Genomic DNA, 15,037 nt, shown 5'->3' with positions numbered 1-15,037 from the left:
CAATGCTGATGTTAATTTGCAGACAACTGCTTCTGCACCAAGAAACAAAGTTCTCCACATGACTCCTATACTCCGTCTCACCCCCTATCTCCCCCATCAATACACCCTATAAATGCAGAGTCATCTGAGAATGTCTTCAAGTGACATGACCTTGTGTTATAGTCGGAGGTGTGCAGAGTGAAAAGAAAAGGAGACAGGTCTGTTATTTGTAGCACTCCAGTGTTGCTCACACTCATATTGGGGGGAAAAAAGTTCTTGAGTCTTTCAAACTGTGGCTGCTCAACATATACATTGTGGTTGTGCAAGGAATAACAATTCAGCGACCCAACCCTCTGCATTTAATTAAGTTGGTCTTTTCTTTAATGTAAGCAAATGTGCTCTGTGGCACATGATAAAGAATCAAAAAGAACAGCAGCTTTTTTAGGGCTTAAATGAAATATTTCCTAAAAATGGGTCAAAGTGATGGAGCTCCAACTTGTGGGATGCTCGTATCAAAGCATGACACTTTCTTCCAACAGGCTTGAGATTTATAGGCCAGGGACTAGAAGTTGCCTAACTGGGGCTGTTCTCAGCACTGTGGCGGGAAAGGAAGAGGACATGATTAGTGCCAGCACCCTCTATTGTTCAGGGGTGGTATTACATAATTCAGATGAGCCTGGAAGGTGCTCCTCTGATGAGCGTGTGTGACAACATGTATGTTTAAATTCTCAAAATAAAAGAGTGATTGTTTGTTTTAATTATTTAAATTATTATTACCCTTTTAGTTCCCTGCTTTTAATTTTAATTTGGAACTTATTTTTGTAATGAATTACCCTGTAGGTATTATTGAACCTCCAGCAGCAATTCAGGGTAATAGCAACAGAAGATCAATCAGTACCCTCCGACCATGTGCTAAGGATGCATACATGCTTTTCCAGGTAAAATCGTTATTCAAGGAAATTTTAAGATATATAAATAATATATAAAATACACTGTGTCTGTATATGCTGTAAATGTTTATAATAACTACACAGACAAAAGTAAGTATTCTAGACTGAACTCTTAAGATTAAATACTTGCTTATAGGATATAAGCAAATTTTCTATTTTCTAAATGAAAAGTACTATTGTTTATCAATTTGTTTTAATTGGTATTCTTTTCTGTGTAAAAAAAAAAAGATAATTTCACTCCATTTGCCTCTTTTTTCTGGAAAATCTGCATACACATAGCTTCAGAGGTTGCTTTTTAAAAACATGTTAAATCTGAAGTCTATCAACACCTTTAACTACATATAATGAATTTATCCTCCCCTTTTCAACTCAGAGTTTACCTTGTGTGTTTTACTTTCATAAGATACATGGTAAAGGCAGCAATATAATATATATGGAAGCAGTGTGGCTTGTTCTCCAGAACCTAGCAGATGTGAAAAAAATCTTTTATGCTCTTACTGTTCGAACACCAAGGGTGGATGTTTGATGAATTGAGTGGGTTAACACTTATTAATAGAAAATTTTATTTGATTAAAATCATAACTATAATAGAACAGAAATCTGCTTACCTTTAAAATTTATTACAATTAAGAATTGGTCACAATGTAAGAATTTTTTAAAAAGCCACTGTTGTCTCTTTCCCCATGATATGCCCTCACAACATGAAAATAAAATTTCCCTTGCAAGGTTTAATTCATATCCTCTAATTGTTTCCCCCGCACATACCATAAAGTGCAGTGCAGACAGAATTTTTTGATATTACCGGTAGTCATATTTTCTTAGGCATGAAGATAATTAATTGGATCTTGGATGAATATAATCTTAAAAACATTGCACAGTTCAAGTCACTTGATTATCTACAATATTGTTCTTGCAAAATTCAGTTAAAGCAGACATTTTTCCGCTAGAGGCATTGCAATATTTGTTTTCCTTTCTACAAAATTGTGTTTGAAAGTCTTAGGAAAAATTCACATGTGATTAAAAAAGAGGCTTTTAGAAACTATCCATCCAGTAAGCACATGCTATGTTTGCTTTCACTAGGTCTTTTTATGCTACAAAATTTTTTTTTGCCTGGCCTTGCCTGATGCAATTCTTAATAACAAATTTAAACTGTAATTGTATATTTTTAAATCATAAATATTCTGGGAATCTCTCCAGCAGATATTTTGAGTCTAGAGATTGCAAAAGTATACTCTGACACATGCCAATACTTGTGTTCTATATTTTGCTTCAGTGTCAAACATTTGTGACATCACTATTACCCATTACCTGAGTTATAATTGTTAAAATATACAGGCCTTCACCATTCCACACAAGTCATTCCACTTCTGCTGCAATTGACACTCAACACAGTAACTCATTTAGAACATTAAAAACTCATTTAAAACATTAAAAGTTTTTTTTTTTTATTTTTCCTAAGAAAGTGTATGAGTTGAATTCAATGTATACATAGGTTTTTAGTATAGTATTGGCATGCCATTTAATGAGATATCCAACACCAACTGGCATTGTAAAAAAAGTTATTGACACTTTACGCTTAATAACTGTCTGCAGTTACGTTTATCTGCATTTTCTGCAACTTAAAGCTTCCTTATCTACATTGCCACGGCAGAAGTTAAGTCCACCCTTCCTTGTAGAACCACTTTCATTGGTCCCAGCTGTTACTTTAAAATTAGTTCTTCAAGAGGAACTTGGGGATCCACTTGGGGACTGGTAAAAGGTAAGTTGTGTCAAAAATTGCTAAGCTTTTCTTCACACAGAAAACTATACACACATCAATTCATTTACTAAATAATGTAGTAAATAATAGTGCTATGAGGATCTCCAAATCTTGGCCTAATGTTCTTTGATAGAACTTGCACAAATAAGATTGACAAGCTTTGTTTCATTGAATGGCCTGTTTTGTGACAATTGTTTTAATCTTCTAATTCAGAAACATTAGTAGAATTTTGAGTAGGAACTGCTTGCTTCTGTTCCTTTCACCACACATCTTTTGGATATATGTCTAGACTTTGACTAGACAAAATCATCTGTTCTACTTCTTTTTAATTGTTATGATTCACAATATTTCCATATGTTTTTTGTTAGGAGTAGTTGGCTCTCACTTTGGTTTAGTGCAGGGTTTTTCAACAACTGAGTCACCTTCACTGGGTTATAATTAATTAATTACTTAAAATGTAATTTCAGTGGCTGAGTAGCTCACACATATAACCCAATGTGCATGCTGCGCATACCATGCATTTAATATCACACTAGCTACATCAAGGGGAAAAAACCCTCTTTGATTGTTTACACAACATTCTATTTAAATTGTTTTTCGGATGAAAAAGTTTCCCCAGATCATTATTGCTTAAAAGCAGATAAAACTTGGTTCTGAAGCCCAAAAGGTTAAGAACCATTGGTTTACTGTAGCCAAAGAGTATTAGAAATGGCTTTAATGCTTTTTCAAGTCTAGTAAATATCAACATCTTTTTCTGGTCTTTTCCAGAGTATCCTCGATTATGTAATTATGTGCTTTTTGAATATTTGTACTGATAAAAATAAGTGAGGTTTATGTTAAGCTGAGCTCTCTGTAATCAAACCTGCCTTTTTCATTTAACTGTTTCAGATTATTCCTATAATTAGTTTTAATTAGTTATGTTTGTTAGACAGGGGTCAATTACTTTTTCACACTCTGCTAGTTAATGTTGAATAACATTTTTCATTAAATAAAAGACAAAAGTAAAAACAAAAAGTGTGTCATTATGGGTGAAGCAAAGTCACAGAACAAGGTGATGGTCAGGATGGTCCAGTCTCCTGCACTTTCACGTATACCCCAAACCTCTACTAGATGCTTTAATTCATACCAACAAAAGGACAGGAATATCCATATTTGAATAGGCAGCCAACTGCAAGACACATTATTTAAGGTTAGGGTAATATAGAACCGGAATTTACAAAACTGAAAAGGTGCAGTTGGTCTGTTTTTGGGACAGAAAATAAATGTTTATGAAATCTTCTTTACAAGTTTGTACTTTTAGATACCTTTTGTGTTTTTATGTTACTGTACATGGTACACTGCACATACTGATAGATTGCATATTTCACATTTTCATGTTGCGCATGGTTTTTGCTACTTTGCGTGTGCATACACAAGACTAATATACAGTAAATTAGTTGCCTGTGCTAGTACAAGAAACAAGACTCCTCAAACAAGCAAACAACCTTTGTATCACACTATGCATAGCATTATTTTTAAATTCGTTGTTACGTGCAGTTCGATGCAAAAGTCCGGATAGCTCTTGCTAAATGGCATATTTTGTTGTTGAGAAGTCTGGAATACAGGTTAAGCCAAAATATTCTAGCATTTAAAGTCAACATCAGGTCATTTTATTTTCCCATTTGATCTTCTCAAGTGTGTTTTTCAACAGAAAAGTTTTTACTCATTGATTCGGCTAAAAGAGGACCTTCAACCAAAAAAATGAAATGTACTTATTTTCATTCTTTAAACTGAAATGGAAGTAATTTTCACTCAATCACCATTTTATTTTTAAACTGTATAATGTTGGCACACTTGCCAACTTACAATGAAACCATATTATGCTTAATTTAGGGGTTGAAGTAACAGTTGAGAGTTGTTTTTCAGCAGCTTAAGTTAATGATGGTATGGAATATATATTGCTTCCTTTAAAATGTAGTGGTAAAGTTATGATATACCACAATAAGTATACGTTGTAAAAACTAGACCAACATGGTATTGTTCAATTATCAAGTGAAATATTACTTTTGATTTTTTCTTTTTAGGATCTTTGTCAGCTTGTTAATGCAGATGCACCTTATTGGTTAGTTGGCATGACTGAAATGACACGAACGTTTGGCCTTGAATTGCTAGAATCAGTTTTGAATGACTTTCCACAAGTCTTTCTACAAGTAAGTCTTTAATAATTTTATTAGCAGAGATCTATTATGTATAAATTCATAGATTTTATATTTACCACACTGTTAGTACAATTTTAGTGAAAAAGACAAATTCAGCTTTTATATTTATACAAATTTTGTATATAATGTAATGGTGTTCATTATGTTTCATACTGTTGTAAAGCTCATCATGTGGAGAGCCTCCTAAGGTTAATTGTTTCTTTCTTTTCTCTCCTCTGCAAAGCATCAGGAGTTCAGTTTCCTTCTGAAGGAGAGGGTTTGCCCCCTGGTCATTAAACTATTCTCTCCAAACATCAAATTCAGGCAAGGCAATAATGCTACTTCATCTCCAGCGCCAGTAGAAAAACCTTATTTTCCCATTTGTATGCGTTTGCTTCGAGTGGTGTCTGTTCTAATCAAGCACTTCTATAGTCTCCTGGTGAGTATACAAGGAAACATTTACCATCACCACTAGTTATATTTCAAACACACAGGTTGTATCTTGAGAGTTATTTCTATGCTCAGGCACTTGGGAATTCTTTCTTGTCTTTTATCTGTTTTCTTTAAGATCTTCAATCTTGCCTAACTCTTTTACATTTTAATGGAATTTTTATATATTGATGAAGCCATGATAATGAAACAGCACTGCTATAATCCGTGAAACTTCTTTGACAATCTGCTGCAATGGAATTTTAAATCTCTTAAGTAAATCGCCTTTATTCCTCTACAGTACATATCCCTTTTATGCTTTAGACTTCATATGTTATTATAATCATTGTTTACTTTATGCAGTATTGTTCTTTGCATACATTAAAGTCTATGTCAGTGCTTTTCTTCTATGTTAACTCCAACTTGCCTTAGTGTCCTGACAGAGATACATGTATTTTTTGATAAGTAATTATATTTTTTAAGAAGAGTAAAGTAACGTGTGGAATTCAATTCTCCTCTACAGCAGCAGGGTTTTTTTTTTTTTTAGTTTTAGTCCTGTGGTCCCTGTGACTGACGGTTTTCATCCCAGCCAATTTCTTCTTTTTAGTGGTGTCATCCACTAATTAAGCAAGCTATTATTTACCAGTTTCTGTGTTTCCTTCTGTCAATCTAGAAATTTCATCATGGTTGTGCTATATCAGTACTGGACTAAGGAAGCATTTATGTGTGTTAGACAGGAAAGAATTCTTTTTTTGTCATACTGTTTGTTTTTTTATTTTTTAATGTTAATGTTATTTAAGCAAGTTTTGTTAATATGTACACAAGTGGATAACTTTGAATCAGCTGCTGCCCTTTATATTCATTGTCATTTGCACCTGTGTCCACACCATGAAAAATAAATAAAAAAGGAACAAAGCAGAGTTAAGTACTTAAAGCTACAAAAAAAAAAATCTTAATTTCTTCTACTGTAAATGTAAATTTCATACTACTGCACTTTCTTGAATACAAAATAAGAAAAAGAGTCAAGGCCAACTAATTAGAGAAAGAGATCAAGTAAAGTTAAGCATGGCACACAGTTTGTGAAGTTTTCTGGGACAAAAAACTGTAGCCATAAGGGGTGCAAGGCTTGACTTTGAAAACCCCAGCTGTTGAGCAGAAAATTTGTTTTTGCTTTTACTTGTTACTGTTTGCTTTAGTTTTAATTTTTGTTTACATCTGTGTTTCTAGGTTGCTATATATATTTTTAAGTTTTCAGAAAGTTTGTTTTACTGTTTAGAATTATGGGGGCGCCTGTTCTAGCATCACTGAGCAAGCACAGGGGAATAACCAATCCTGGATGAGAGTGTAGGCTATACTTGTGCTTGTTTAATGACACCCATGTAATACACAAATTACACAGAATGGCCTGCTTTGTACAAACATGTTTGTGTTCTATTTTTAGTGGCTACAAGAGTAACCATCTGGTATAGTCTCTTCTGTTCCATTGCTTTCTCTGTATAATTTTTGGTAGGGTATCCAGAGACAATTTCTATTCATCATCAATGAATTTATACTAAATAATGCAGAATACACCATGATCACATGTATGTAGCATATAATACAGCATCTATAGTTTTCTGTTGTATAGAACCTGTAGTAACCAATTAACTGAAAACTTCATTATTTTGCTGAAAGAATCTGTGGTTTTTGCCTGATTAATAAAGACAGCAATTAACCCTGTGCCAAAGAAAACAAAATTGCACTGTCTGAATGACTACAGACTGGTGGCACTCATCACATTTGTCACAAAGCACTTTGAGAGATGAGTGCTGGGACATATTCAGAATAATTCAGGTAGTCATAGTAAATTCCAGTTTGCATAATGTCACAACTGGACCACACAGGATGCCACATCACCTGCACGTACAATCCAGGATAATTAAAAACTGTTATGCTAGAGACATGTCTATAGACTGCCGCTCAGTATTTTAGCACTCTTACTGTCAAGGCTGATCACCAAAGTCCTCAGTTTAGAACTTGGCACCTGTCTCTACAAATTAATGTTTGATTCATAATAAGCAGTATTACTGACTCCATGCTGACTCTCAGCCCAAGGCATTCAACAAGGTTTGTGCTAAGCCCCTCTTTTTCTACTCCTTCTTCACTGACTGTATGATCAGACATAGCTCCAACTCCGTCATTAAATTTTCTAATGACACCACAGAGAAGCAGCTGATTACCAAGAATTGCATTGCTTACAGAGAAGGTTTACTTGCAGACATAGTGGTCAGCAGCATTCTCACCCTTAGTTTCAGTAAAACCAATGAGCTGGTCATAGACTTCAGGAAGCAAAAAGCAAACCACACCCATCTGAAACTGCTCAAATCTGTGGAGAGGATCAGCAGTATTTCATTTCTTGGAGTATCACTGGTGAACAGAAGTTGGGTACAACACATTTCACCTACTGTCAAGAACTCTTACCTGTGCCTTTACTCTCTCAGATGTTTGAGGAAAGTGAAGATTTCTCTGTTAGTATCACCCATCTACATTCTGATGAGGGCATGTATATGACATGCTTCCTTAGAAAAGCAAACAGTATTTTTAAATACCACTGCCATTCTGCACATTTTGGCTTTTCTCACTCCTTGCTTCTGGCAAACAGTATAGGAGGACTGACACTCACACTAGATTCAGGGACCATTTCAGTCCACAAACCATAAGGCTGCTGAACAGCCAATCAAAATAAATATTGCAAAAATGTAAGTGGTTCAGATCCATTGAATATCCAGAAATAGTGCCAAGATAAGTGATATGTTTTATTGAACTATTTGAAATAAAGAAAAACTTAAAAAATGGGGGTGTTGTAAATTTTTTTTTACCAGTAATGTATACAGTTTATCACACAAATACTACAAAATCTATATATTGTTCAGGATTAACATCTGTGGGTAGTGTTGTTTTGATCAGTCTGGGGTACTGTTGCCTGGATTTTGTCCAAGAAAGCTTTTTTGACCCACTATATGTATGCTACAAGAAGAATAAGACATGTAGTGCAAAGTGTATGCCTTTCCACTTTCTTTTCTGCTTCAAACAGTATACTATAAATCAGTCTGCAAGCACTCCCCACCTTGTTAGCTGAAGTTTAGTATTTAGCAAGCACTGCTGCACACTCCTACTTTTGAGGGGAATAGTGCAAGGCCACATCTGGCCTCTACAAAGCAACCTATATTTGAAAAGTGGAAACTTTCCCTTTCTCAATTAATAGATGGCTGTCTGTTTCATTGATGTCTAGCAAAACTATTTAGCCATGATTTTCAGTATATTGTATTGTAACACCTTTACAGCTCATCAGTGGTAAGCTTTACCACTGTGGAACAAATAGCTCTAGGAGGATGTCCAGTGTGGGCATCAAATCCCCACCATGGTTCTTGGAGCTGGACCTGCCTGGCTGTGTAAAAACTGACATCTCCATAAAGTGATGTCTCATTTGTGACTCGGATTCCTAAGATGGACAGAGCTCCTGTAAAGAACCTGTTGGTGACGCACTCCATCCATAGAATTTATTTTTTTCTGGGCTGGTTTCTGTTCAGCCATCTTTTATGTTCTGCTGCAGTGCATCCTTTTGCTTTCTGTTGATTATTCATTAAATGGGTTGACCCAGTTGGTGCCCAATAATTCTTGGTCCATCGTCATGGTCAGTGCCCTCAGTATTTCATACAAACAAGACTAAATTAGGCAAGAATCTGAAAATTTTGCTATATTGCCTACCATCACCTGGAGTAAACCAACATTTATTGGAAAGATTCATTACTTTATATTTTGTAGTTGAATGTTCAAACTGTAATAAAACATTTTGATATATTCAAAATTTGTTTGTGAGTGCAACAGCAGTGAAAGAATGTGCTGTAATTACATGTCCGTATGGTAAAGAAATGTTGACATCTTAGAAAGTAACACAATATTGATTGTTATAGAATTTACAGATTTGATTGGAAAAAATAAATAATTTGCATACATTCGACTAAAAAGATATAGTATGTTAGCCGCTGAATTGAAAATAATAAAGTAGTAATAGGGGCATAGATGCGCTGTCATTCATTTTTCAGGGGCGTCCCTAGGCATGTGCAAACTGTGCACCTGCACAGGGCCACCAAATCCCAGGGGCCGCCACACCAATATATATTGAATATAAAACAGAAAGGGAAAATAACGACACAGCTAAAAATGCAGCGGCAAATTTCGGCCAAAGTTAAACGCTTATGTCATGAGCACAAGACGGCTATGCAGTGTCCGTAACGGACATGGCCATCCGCCGTGCATAAGATACCATATTGACATTGGCGGTCGAAGGAGCCACCGATTCTTTCTCTGCCCAGGGCCGCCACGAGCCTAGAGCTGTCCCTGCATTTTTGTTGTATCTGTTTTCTTCCAGAAGTAGTGTTCTTTTTTTGTGATCAAAAGTTTATTAAAGATTCAAATGCAAGTACAAAATTTAGATCCAGTGCAAAGACAAATATTTTTCACAATAATTAAAACAAACACCTGTCCAACAGCACACACCCAAACCCCTCAGGGAAAGAAAAACAAAGGGCTGAAAACTACCTGGATCACCCAGAGAACAGAAAACCATACATACACAGGATGTGTGAGAGAGAAGGAAGAGAAAAATAAAGAAGTCAAATGTCAAGCATAAAATCTGTGCCTCCTGCCATCCAGTCACTGACTTCAATCTTATGATATTGCTTCAGAAAGTTTACTAAAAGCAAATTATTAAAAGAAGATTTTCATAAAGTAAGAGTCGGGGAATTTCCAGCAAGAGGCTAATTCCGATTTTCCATTGATTGTACCTAAATAGAATAACCTCTGTTGGGTAACTGAGAAAGGGACAGAAGACAGGTATTACGGAAAGAATATTTGAAGCACTAAAAGTGTATTCGTAAAAAGAATGGAGTTCCACTATTACTGTTGCTTAAAGTTAGCTCCTCAGCAGCTCAGTAACTGATTGTATTCATTTTCACATGCTGTTAGTGAAATTGTGGCTCAAATTCTGAGTACAGTAGCTTTATGCCAATACAGTACCTTAAAAACATTGGGTTAAATAAGTAAATATATCTGCATCAATATGTACTATTTTGCCTTCTATCTTCTTCTAAAGTGATTGAGTCTGCTAGTTTTTGGTTTTCCTAGTAGTAGTGTTTTTTTTTCTTCATCTTTTCCAGGTCACAGAATGTGAGATTTTTCTTTCATTATTGGTTAAATTTCTGGATGGTGATAAACCTCAATGGCTAAGGGCTGTGGCGGTGGAATCTATACATCGGCTCTGTGTTCAGCCACATTTGCTTAGGTAATAGATCACTTAAAATATTATAGTAAACAATCACTTTAAAAGTACATAACTTCTTAAATTTAGGTACAGTATCTGTATTTTTTTTCTTTTGCACCACTATTACAATGCTGATTTTTGCCAAGTTAATTTTCACCTTTTGCACTTATGTATAAACATGAATCTTATTATTAATGCTTGAGAATTCATTTTAAGCTTTGAGCAAAATACTTTTTTCTGATGATAAACATTTAGTAAACTTGTTCCAGATATCACTTCAAATGAAATATTAGTCAGTCATTATCCAACCCGCTATATCCTAACGCAGGGTCACGGGGGTCTGCTAGAGCCAATCCCAACCAGCACAGGGCGCAAGGCAGGAACAAATACCAGGCAGGGTGCCAGCCTACTACAGGGCACACACACACCAAGCACACATTAGGGACAATTTAGGATTGGCAATGCACCTAATCTGCATGTCTTTGGACTGTGGGAGGAAACCGGAGCTCCCGGAGAAAACCCATGCAGACATGGGGTCAAATGAAAGATGTAAATGTAATTCCTGTCCAGCCTAGTAGTTACAGCCTTTCTGTTCTAAATTAACAGAAATCAGTGGAAAGTACAGTCAGGAATAAGCTACAAGACTACTTAGACAATGTAGTAATTGCCACCCATTATATATCTAGAAGAGAGACTGTATATTCTGCCAAGCACATACCATTTAAATCTTTTTTGTTTTTGAAGAGACAACTCAAGCAGACAAAAACAAAATGTAAACTATGCTTTACATTCAAATTGCCTGTGATAGAGTTTCACTCCAAAAATGAATTCTGAAGCTAAAAGCCACTGGTCTTCACCAATAATTTAAAAACATGTTTGCAGCTGGGTAAAGGACAGCTAACAAATAATTGCAAGTGCTCCATATTAAGTTATGTAATCAGTAAAATTCTTCAAGAATTTGTTCTAATTCAGCAAACATTTTAGAACTTGCATCAATGAAAGCAACACTTATAGAATGACTCGACTCAACTTGCAGCATTTGCAGATTACATATAGATAGATTTGAGTGATACTATATTCTCTAGAAGAACCAGAAGCAATTTAGAAAGTCCAGTCTTCAAATGTGGACATCCTAAAGTGTCACTCAATTGTAATTAATTTATGCTTAAAATGTAACACTTTTTTCCATCAGAGTGATTAGTGTTAATTAAGTAATATTTATGACTGAATTATTTTTGTTTATAATTATCTCTTTTTAGGTCATTCTGTCAGTCTTATGACATGAAACAACACTCAACCAAGGTTTTTAGGGATATTGTCAACGCCTTAGGATCTTTCATACAGTCACTGTTCATTGTCCCTAATGCTGGAAATTCGACATCTGTAAATACTCCTACAGGTTGGTATTTTTCGATGCTGTAACCCTTTATTTCTACACTAATGTATATGATATTGTTTATCTAGTATAGCTACAAAAAACAGTAACAAAAACATACTCTAAATCCCTGACAGCATCTCAGATTCAGGCATTGACCTGCCAAATGTAGAACCTTCCATTTTAATTTTTTTTTTTTTCATCCATTACGTGGTGGATTTACTGTTATGTGCAGATTCATTATCATCTTGCCAAACTCACTTTCGTTTGAGCCTAAATCTTCTGACAGATGGTCTGACATTATTTTCCAGTATCCTTGGTTATTTCTGAAGACCTCAGTCAGCTCTTCAATCTAGGCACGGTGATATCACATGCTTTAACAGCACTGAGCAAACCAAACTAAATGTCTTAAGACAGATCCTCCAAGATCCTCTTTGATGATGTTCTAATTGTTTACACCTGATTCTAATTTACGCTGTTTGAGGGAGTGATAAATATGGTCATGTATTTATTTTTTCCACATGTAAAATTTGCACTTATAGTATGTTTATTTAAATTATAAACTGAACTACAAACTGTAAATGTGTGCGTGATTGTTATACCACATTTACCTACACATACTGTTTAAATGAAGATCTTGATGTCCACATTTGTTGAAAAGGGAAAACACATTTCATGGGATGCACATACTTTTTCTTAAAATAAGCCTTGTGATATCAGTCTTCGTTTCTATTTCAGATTTGTCTTTTTATTTAAAATTCTTCAAAATGTTATTTCTAATATAAATAATGAATTATTAATTTCTGGAGCCTTCAAGGCACATTTAGCCAATAAAGTACTATTCCTTTACCTGATGATTCCACTGCAATTGTTCTGATCATATTATTCTACTGTGTTAGTTTTGTTTTGCAGTGCACAAATTTGCTCGTTTGCAATATGGCACAGTTGGTATTTGTATACAGTATGTAATTATGCCATACTGTCTTGTGAAGTATAACTTTATTTATTTTGTTTTTTTTGTTCAAGCTCTATAAAGTTCTGTAAAAAAAATCTAAGGAATTATAATGACTTGCTCACTGTGAATCAGTATAGCATTTTGATACAAATCATAACAAAGTACTTATTCAAGAAAGAATATGTTTCATTTTGTGCTGTGCTGTTGATGTTCTGTTAAGATACAGGACCAATGTTAATATTCACTGGCAGTAACGTTTCTTGTCTAAAATCCAAACAACTTCACATTTTCCATCAGAGCCCTGTATCTTCTTTTAGCTGAAATTTATATTTAATTTTACTTAAACTGTAACTGTTCTCTGTCTGTACTAAATACTGTACTGTATATGATTTGCCTATGAAAGAAGTTTTCATTATTGTCATTACTAAAATCTGTTTGCCCTCTCTTTCTGTAATTTCGAATAAACACAGGACCAAGTGATAATGAATACCCAAAAGGGTCATCAAACTCCATATAATATTCCATTTTCCCAATGCATGTTGAGCACCAAAGCACCTAATGTCTAAGCATAGTAAGATGCATTAAGCTCTTATATTAAACAGTTTAAACAGGAAAGAAGGAAAAAATAATTACCTCTATTATGTTTTCCATAAATTAAGAAGTTAATTTCCAAAATATCCTATGTATCCATCCATTGTTTGTATTCAGTTTATTGTGCTAAAATGAACTGACACCCATGCAGTCAGCAGTACTCTTAAGACAAGTACCAGCCTTAAACAAAATTCCAGTCTTTCATCAATCATTGAGGAGAGCACTCAGACTAGTGTGATATAGAGAAGGTGCCTAACCTGGTAGCCTACGATTTGAATATAAAATTGAAGTTTTAGAGAAAACCCATACAGACACATGGAGAAACATGCAGGCTTTGCTCAAAATTGAACTAGTGCTTAAATGTTGTGAGGCAGAATCACTTTTTACTCTGTCATCGTTCTACCATTTCACCATGCTATCTTTACAGAGTATCTTTTAGAAAACATTGTATTTTAGAAACATTGACCATAGTTGTTTATATTCAGACCTTCTGGAGATATGCACAGAAAGAACCTGCTTGAACCCCCCAATGTGAAATGCAAGAGCAATGTATGTAATTATTCTTGTCACTACACAAAAGCGTAATTACTGTTTGAGATGTTTGCTGTTTCTTCCTTTTTTCTGTTCCTAGGCAGATTTTTAAAGTGCATTCAATTTGTAATAGTCATGCTCAGCCGTAAATGGCAGTTACTTTATCCTGTGCGGGATTGTTTTATTTTAACATCTGTTTTCTCAAAAGCCCTAGCAGAAAAGTAAATGGAGACCATTCGGCCTGTTTTTACTTTGTTTTCAGAAATTGGTGTTTGCATCTGTTTTACTATTATTTTCCCATGGAATCCTATTTGAACATTTGAACTTTTTGGTTGTGCTTTACACTTATATGGCTTTACACTTCCCATGTTTTTCTGTTGATGGCTTCTCAGTAAACAGCCTCAGCCTGGCAGATTACGTTTCCTGCCTCTTGAGTTTTCATACATTCACAGGATATCTGAAATATTAAAACCCCTCAGCTTGTTGCGGGTGTGTTCCAGTGTCTTCCTACCATGAGCCATGCTTCATGTACTTCCTATGGTAAGATGTCAGGAAACATCTTCACAATGATATTCAGACTGCCTCATCTTGATCTGGTGGAGAAGTGTGCCAGCCTGTTGAGAGTTATTTAAGTGTATACTGAAGCTCACAGACAGTAGTTCAAGTGGACATTATCATCCCCAAACTGCAGAAATACAGCCCTCAAGATCGCATATTTGCTTTTTGGTGTCCTGTTCAGGATGTAGTGTACAATTTTTATAGTCATACTGCCACTTTAATTACATAATCTTGTAAAAGTAAACACATATTTTGATTTTTATATACAGACATTGTTTCAATGGCCTTTGAATCACTATCCCCTGTACAGTATGCTATAATGGAATATATTATTATAAGGTTTATTCATGCCCATTAAAATGATTGTTGACAGAGATGGCATTTTCTACCAGCCTTCAAATATTTGGTGAAAAATAGTTTTTTTTTCATTG

General features: G+C 34.9%; 1 protein-coding gene across 4 annotated transcripts in view; it reads left to right on the top strand.

Moving 5' to 3' along the window:
- Positions 1–15,037, top strand: part of mon2 (MON2 homolog, regulator of endosome-to-Golgi trafficking) — a 174,531-nt gene that overhangs the window by 90,239 nt on the left and 69,255 nt on the right. For all 4 annotated transcript variants that reach the window (XM_039760848.1, XM_039760846.1, XM_039760847.1 and 1 more), the window contains exons 6-10: positions 820–917; positions 4,752–4,877; positions 5,110–5,304; positions 10,493–10,617; positions 11,856–11,995. In XM_039760848.1, coding sequence (XP_039616782.1) covers positions 820–917; positions 4,752–4,877; positions 5,110–5,304; positions 10,493–10,617; positions 11,856–11,995 — 684 coding nt within the window. The remainder of the gene's footprint in view (positions 1–819; positions 918–4,751; positions 4,878–5,109; positions 5,305–10,492; positions 10,618–11,855; positions 11,996–15,037) is intronic.

Source organism: Polypterus senegalus, chromosome 8 (genome assembly GCF_016835505.1).
Source record: "Polypterus senegalus isolate Bchr_013 chromosome 8, ASM1683550v1, whole genome shotgun sequence".
Classification (NCBI taxonomy): domain Eukaryota; kingdom Metazoa; phylum Chordata; class Cladistia; order Polypteriformes; family Polypteridae; genus Polypterus; species Polypterus senegalus.
The sequence above is the reverse complement of the archived record's forward strand: the minus strand, read 5'-3'. Positions and strand labels throughout refer to the sequence as shown.